Source organism: Sinocyclocheilus anshuiensis, unplaced genomic scaffold (genome assembly GCF_001515605.1).
Source record: "Sinocyclocheilus anshuiensis isolate Anshui unplaced genomic scaffold, SAMN03320099.WGS_v1.1 scaffold1082, whole genome shotgun sequence".
Taxonomy (NCBI): domain Eukaryota; kingdom Metazoa; phylum Chordata; class Actinopteri; order Cypriniformes; family Cyprinidae; genus Sinocyclocheilus; species Sinocyclocheilus anshuiensis.
Window position 1 is genome coordinate 2,910,692 of NW_015542379.1, and position 7,534 is coordinate 2,918,225.

Genomic DNA, 7,534 nt, shown 5'->3' on the forward strand with positions numbered 1-7,534 from the left:
ACAGTGTGTGTGTGTGTGTGTGTGTGTGTGTGTGTGTGTGTGATGGGGCTGCTGGTTGTGTCCCATTTTGGCACATTAAAGGCAAGGCGCTCACGGCAGCCAGATAATGAGAGTACACATGCAGCCTGATCTCCCTCAGGTCCTGTCTGTTTCTCTGATAATCAAATAGACTGCTGCCTTCTGCGTGCTTTTGTGCATCAGGCCTTTGAGGGTGAGACACAGAATCAGGTGATCCGTCATGCCATCTCACGACGGTTAATCGTGAAGCTGCATCAAAGATCTCCAAGGGAACATGAGACGAGGTTGAGTCATAGACTTCACAGAGAATAGCCAATATTAGCTTTAAAATCATCACGACTGGATCATGTTTTCAGTGCGGTGTTTGCTTGTGGTCTTTGTTCACATCTGGCAGACTTGCTCCACTCTCGCTGTCCTCCTCCTCTGTTTTTCAGTTCTAAACTTGTCATTTTTCTCATGTGCTTGAGCTTTGACCTCAGCTAAACCACGTTGCCATGGTTTTATATGAGCGATTCTAAGAACAATTATAATGTTCTTTTAAGTCTTATTTTAGTCTTGAAAAATAGACATACTTCTGTGCTGATTTCAAAGGAAATGGTTTGTTGCAGGAATGTAGGGGAAAACACAAGAATTTGTCTCAAATCTCAGAAAATTTTAACTTAGCTCTGATGCAGTCGTCCAATGTCCAAATAGAATTTCAGAGAGGCTTCTGCTCTTTGAATTCCAATTGGCTGTATTCCCACTTGATTTTACACTGACTCGGCTCTTTCCACATACTTAAAATGAACCTAATGCAGTCGCATCATCAAATGCTCTACTTTCTCTTGTGAGTAGGTGCCTTTAGGCCTACTAATAGATGGAAAATTGGATAATGTAGAGAATAAAACATTAAAAGGTGATAGACTTAATATCATACTTTTCACAAACAGAATCAACGGTCATTACTTAGCACTGACTAAGGCAGGTTGATTCTAAACTTCATTTATTTGTTTGTTTGTTTAAACAATGCAACTGAAAAAGAAAGTAAAATAAAATTAATTTTACACACTTAAAGGATCAGTTCAACCTTGCTAAGTCTGACATATGATATAATAGTAAAAAAAATATTTTATTTTATTTTTAAAATTATTTTTAAATTAATTGAACTTTTAGGGAAAAAAATCTTTAAAAAACATTTGACATTAAATTATGCGTTTATGGCATTTTATAAATGACAATATGGATTTCACACTCAAGGAGAGAAGAAAAACTATTTTATTCAAAGTCCTCATATTTTTTATGGCCAAAAAGTAAGATGAAATTTTGATAGCTTGTAATGTAAATCAAGTTTTTATAACAATATAACAGACTACTTGCATAGAATGCATATAAATATTAGATGTCACTCCCAATAATATGTCTTAGTAAAATGATATTCAAATGCTTATTTATTTATTGAATTTTTTGATAGTTTTATTATCAAAGCTTTGTAGTTTTTTTATTGTAGGGTGCAAAACATATAGGCTAATCCAATGCACTACAATGATGAGTGAGAGATGAACACATTAACATTCCTCAAAAGCCTTATGGATCATATTTGATGCTTTGATTTCAACCTGATTTAAAAAAAAAAAAAAAAAAAAAAATGTAGAATCAAGTATACACATTGGCAAGCCTCCATGTTACATAAACCCAAACTATTCCAAACATATCTTAAACATAACCTGACTCAACCGAAATTGTTGTAAATCCAATGAAAAATAGTATGCTGAATATGAAATGCATTAACTAAAATCTTTTCATTCTCGCCAGTCTGTTTCTCACATCTGTCTTGGATCCATGCACCCAGGCATTGGTTTTGTCATCATTATACCCTTTATTATGGAAAATAACAAGTAGAGGAAAAACACTGAACTGTAAATAGAGAAAGCGGTTAAAATAATGAGCCAAACTAAACCACCTTTGCGTCATTCACCAGCAAAATATAACAAAAAACCCAAAATACACTCTGAGTGGTGATTCAGGGCAGGTGTAGAACATACTGTGATGCCTGGACAAAATCTGGACAAACTAAACCATGAAATAAACCCCAGACTCAGACGTCATTAAACACAGGTTGTCTTGCGACATGGTGCCAACCACAGTGTGTTTTGATAGTTAAATTATTAGCCGCTGAGAGCATGAAACTAGGTCCTGAAACAAAACCAGAAACACAGGATCAAAAAATAGCATGTGCTACAGTATCTCTCCCATATTTGGTCAATTATTAATGTTCCAGGTTTGGTGCATTTGCCGTTGGCTTACATAACTACTGGCAGTGGTGCGCACGAGCACACACTACACAGGTTACATGCACACAAAAACACGTGCTACATGCTTGAAGCCGTCTTTCCAAGCCTCCTTATATCTGTTTGTTGTCACACAAATTCTAATTATTCTAATGTTAATGTACTACACATCATTACTATTTTTCATTTATACAAGGAACCAGTTCATGGGGCTGTAAAAATCACTGATTTCCAACCTTTTACAAACCCGTGTTTTATGCAGTGAGGGTGAAGAGGAGTAACGGCAATCTGGGGCAGACCCCTAAGTGTAAAATGTCCCATATTATGCTGATGCACACTCGGCTAATGTAGTATGTTTATGCATGTATTTATATGCCCGTTATTGTATTTGTATTGTGTTATTGCATTCCTGTAGCTCAGACAGTAACACATTAGCGCTCCCAATTCCAAGATTACAGGTTTGACTCTCAGGAAGTGCATGAACTGATCAAATGTATACCTTGATTGCAAAAGTGTCTGCTAAATGCATTAATTTAAATCTTTTCCAGTTGCCTTCAGTATTGACTGTTGTGTGGTACCCTGCAGAACCGACTCCAGGGCGCCCCCAGCCAGCTGATGCTGGCACTGCAACAGCAGCTCAGTGAGCTGAGGTTGGATGCAGGACTCGCATGTGAGCAGTATACAGAGGAAGATTTGGACTGTCCCAGTGCTTCAAGCTCAGGTCTCCACCACTCTATGATTATTTATTCCTTATAGTGTTTTGCAAAACTGTTGGCCAATACTGATGTCAGATACTTATTTTTATTTATTTTTTTGTTATAGTTGATAATATAATAGATAAGATGGCCAATATATAAAAATCAGGCTGCTGTATTTTGTTTTGTGTTCCTATTAAAGCTCTGATCTCTTTATCTGCTTCCAGCACCAACATAATCAGGATGATACTGATCATTTACCAGTTTAGTCACAGATATATTGTGCACATCTAGTTATGCAACGATCTGGCATTTGTGTTAGAAAATGTGTTGCCATCATATAAAGTTATTTAGTAATAGTTGACAAATCAATTATGGAAACATACATCCAGATATTGTGAATAAAACAATGAAAGCTAATAAATGATAAATGGAAATAATTTTTCGATTTATCTTATCCCTCAGGGTTTTATGAGCAAAGTGAAAGTCTGTCTCCTCCGCTGCGTTCCTGTTCCTCCCCAAACCTCAGTGTGTCCTGTCACAGGCCCAGATCTGTGGGTTAGTGTTTCCTTTAATCATATTTTACACCTAAACTCGTGGTCTTGATAATATCATTCTTACTTTCTTTCCCTCACTGTATAAAAGTTCCTGCAATAAAACATAAGCCAGGGTTGCCAGGTCTGGTAATCAAAACACCCCAATGGCTACCCCAATAGCCAATAGTCAACCAATAATAGCCCTATCCCAAATATCAAAATTCAAAAGTTCCCAGCCTAAAATACATATTTTACAGTCAGTGTTATCAATATATAGTAGAATATTTGCTTTTATCTCGCATTTGATGACTTATTATCTCGTTATTCTGATCACTATATAGCAGTAATCATAAACAGTCTGTTTTCATAATAGAGCTCTCAGGAGCTTAGAGGCTTCCTACCAGTGCCCCTCTTTCACAAAACCCATCATCTGGCACAGCTTTATCATTGGTAGACTATAAAATGGGTAAAATATTTAAATACAAGCCTTTCAGGCAATTATAAACCTTTAACCCTCAGGAAAACAGCTTAACAGTACCCCAATTCCACTGGAAAACTGCATTTGGCAACCCAGATATAGTCTTAGCCAGTGGTGCCCAGCCCTGTTCCTGGAGATCTACCCTCCTGCAAAGTTCAGCTCCAACCCTGATCAAACACGGCTTAACCAGCTAATTAAGATCTTCAGGAGCACTTGATAATTACAATTCGTATGGACTAGGCCAGTGCCCAACCATGTTCCTGGAGATCTACCTTCCTGCAAAGTTCAGCTCCAACCCTGATTAAACACAGCTTAACCAGCTAATTAAGATCTTCAGGAGCACTTGATCATTACAGGCAGGTGTGCTGAAGCAGGGTTGGAACTGAACTCTGCAGGTAGGTAGATCTCCAGGAGCAGGTTTGGGCACCACTGGCCTTAGCTGCCTTTTAAGGCCATGTCCACACGTACACGGGTATTTTTATAATACTTATAAAAAATTGTTTTTATAAGTATTATAAAAAAAAGTATTTATTTATATATATTTATATTATATACTTTTTTTATAATATAAAAGTATTATAAAAAGGAGGTTTTCCTTCTTCAGTTTTAAAAAAAATCTCCGTCCACATGAAAACGCAAACGCATGCTATGAAGCACTGTCAAGAGCATGCCAAACAAACAGGTGGCGATATAATCTCAACCGTAAAGCCATGTTGGCCAATCAGAAGCCTGAAAAAGTTTCCAGTAGGTGGAGATAACGGCGCATGTTCCGACGTCACAAGCCAAAAAATTGTATTTTATTTTTTTAATCTTCACCCTGGCAGGAGTTTTCAAAAATGTTCGTGTGGACGAACGGCCAAACCGCGTAGAAAAAGCTGCGGTTTTAAAAATAACCACGTTCGTGTGGACAGGGCCTAAGAAAGGCTGTCCTTTGCAAGGGGATAATCATACTTGTGCATCCTTGGTATCAGAAATTTTGAAAACCCCTGGTGTTAAGAAATAGTTTTATTTCTCATAAATCATTTATTTCTCACCTGCTGACAGATGCCTACATGCTGGACTGGGAGGGTCATATGGAGCCCACAGTACATGCCACCATGCCCCGCTCATTTTCTGCCCCGTACCCCCCACTGGAGGGTATTGCCGAGGGAATAGAGGAGGAAGAAGAAGATGAAGAAAGTCCTCAGTGGGTTACAGATCAGATAGCTGATGAAAGCCTCACTTCTGATGCTGAGGCAGATCCTGCAGTGAAGATAGAAGACGGCCCAACAGAAGAAGACATCCAGCAGGCAATGCGTGTGGAGACGTACATCCTGGGACTCCTACAGCGACGACACCTCAGATCTACAGAAGAACTCAACTCTGATCCCAATCAGTGGCATGACTTACACACATACCCACCCAGTTACCCACAGCTTGACCAATCGGAATGGCAGGAATGGGCAACTCTCTCTGAGGAAGAGAATGAGCGTGAATCCCAAGATGGATATTACATGAACCTTCCCAGTGCCCAAGCTGGACCAACTTCCCTAAGCAGTGAGGAGCCAGAATCCTCCTTGGAAATGGATCAGTATGGAGTCGAAGAAGTCCACACCAGCAGCAACGACTCCCCTCGGCATCAACCGGTTTACATCGAACGCCGTCCCACAATGTCAGACACCATGAAACCCCACATTCACACCTGCTGCAATCACACCTGCGTACCTACGTTGTCGACTCCTGAGTCCCGTGAGCAACACCAGCCCACTCCATCCCAAAAGTGGGCCCTTCTTCAGTCCCTAGCCAGAAGGAGTCCAGAGGAAAGGTGGACAACTCTAGGAGAAAGACAAACCAAGTCGACCATCCGCTCTCGGTCAGAGGACAGTTGCGTCTCTCAAGGATGGACCGCCCAACCAGAGCACAAATACTATACGGTGGGACAGGACATGGGCAGGCATCATAGTGACGAATTTTATCCATCTAATCAGCGGCTGTGGTGCTCCTCGGCAGACCTCAGTCAAGAAGAAGATGAGGGGATATTCAGAGAAGACATGCACGATTTCAGACTAAATCAGTTACCCGCCAAACGCACTAGTGTTCAGTTCATGGAGCAGGACCAAGAGGCCACTACTGCAACGACTGAAGGGTCCGACTCCAGTCTGAGCGAGACTTTCTCTCCAGGAACCAGTTCGGTGTCCAGTGACTCAGATGAGAGCGGAGGGCTGGTCTGGCCTCAGCAACTGCCCCCTCGCTTGCCCTCGTCCCCCTCTTCTTCGCAGAATCCCTCCAATGCCGTGGTCAAGATAAAAGCCTCGCATGCGCTCAAAAAGAAGATCATGCGATTTCGTTCAGGCTCCCTCAAACTCATGACCACGGTCTGAGTCTGGCCATGAACATCTCTGCCTATTTATACTTTAAAATTCATTTGAGAGCTTTATGTAATACTCTTACATTATATGTGGCGTACTGAATACTGATTCTGGGTCCAAGACTTTACTCCTGAATACTGAACCAATGGCTATTTATGAGTACTCATTTATAGCACGCCTTTAAGCTAAGCTTTTAAAAACTCACAGTGTACAATCTCCGGCCTCACAGAGTTATGGATACCAATATTTTAATTATTTAGAAGAAATGTTTGAGGTTAGGATCATGGTTTTTCAGTAGTTCTGCAGCACACTCTGGGTGTATATTAGCACCGTTTGTTGCTTGCTTTTGGGATCTGATAGAGCGTTTGGACTCGGAAACTGTGACGTGATGTCAGACTTAAACCAGATTTACACTTGTTTATAAGTCCAGCCTCTGGGATTATTGTATCTTTCTTCTTGTTAATAAAAGATTTGATGAGACGCAACGACAAGACGCAAACCCACTAAGCACACCAAACCCATTACAAGATTATATGGTTTTGTATTTAATAGGCCTACTGTATGTGTTTATGGATTAGTTTGTCCAAAAATGAATATTTTGGCATCATTTACTCACCCTCATGTCGTTCCAAACCTGTGTGACTTTCTTTTTGGAGCACAAAAGGATCACATTGTATTTTATCCATACAACTTTGTCCAAAGTCAATGGTCACCAAAACTGTTTGATCACCAACATTCTTTAAAATATTTGTTCTGCATTAATCATAATGAAAGTCATACAGGTTTGAAACGACATGAAGGTGAGTAAATCACATAATTTACTGTGGGCCTGTAATGTTTATAAATCACTTTCTTCAGCTTCAAGTTCTACGGCATGCTCATAAATCTCTTATCTTTTCAACAATACTGCTATATATTTCAGCTTTGCCCTACTAAATAAAGCCATGTTAAGATCGTTTTCTTGATTATAGACAAGACAATGAAATAGAGGAAGGAGGCAATGTGAGAAGAGAGAGGTAAACAAGATTAGGAAAGGACCTCGAGCCAGGACTTGAACTCAGGTCACCTGAAGAGTGTGGCCCACAAGGCCGTTTTAACACTACGCTGCTAATGATGACGTCATGTTCTCTATGTAATGCAGAATGAGAATATTTTGCCTGGGAATATTTTCTCTTTCAACAAGCAAACAGGA

At 39.9% G+C, this 7,534-nt stretch overlaps 1 protein-coding gene across 1 annotated transcript in view; it reads left to right on the top strand.

Moving 5' to 3' along the window:
* The window catches only part of LOC107692490 (dapper homolog 3-like), a 10,682-nt gene extending 3,612 nt beyond the window's left edge, over positions 1-7,070 (top strand). Inside the window, exons 2-4 of the mRNA XM_016491572.1 lie at positions 2,871-3,006; positions 3,446-3,538; positions 5,039-7,070. Coding sequence (XP_016347058.1) covers positions 2,871-3,006; positions 3,446-3,538; positions 5,039-6,354 — 1,545 coding nt within the window. The 3' untranslated portion in view covers positions 6,355-7,070. The remainder of the gene's footprint in view (positions 1-2,870; positions 3,007-3,445; positions 3,539-5,038) is intronic.
* Positions 7,071-7,534: the final 464 nt, after the last annotated feature.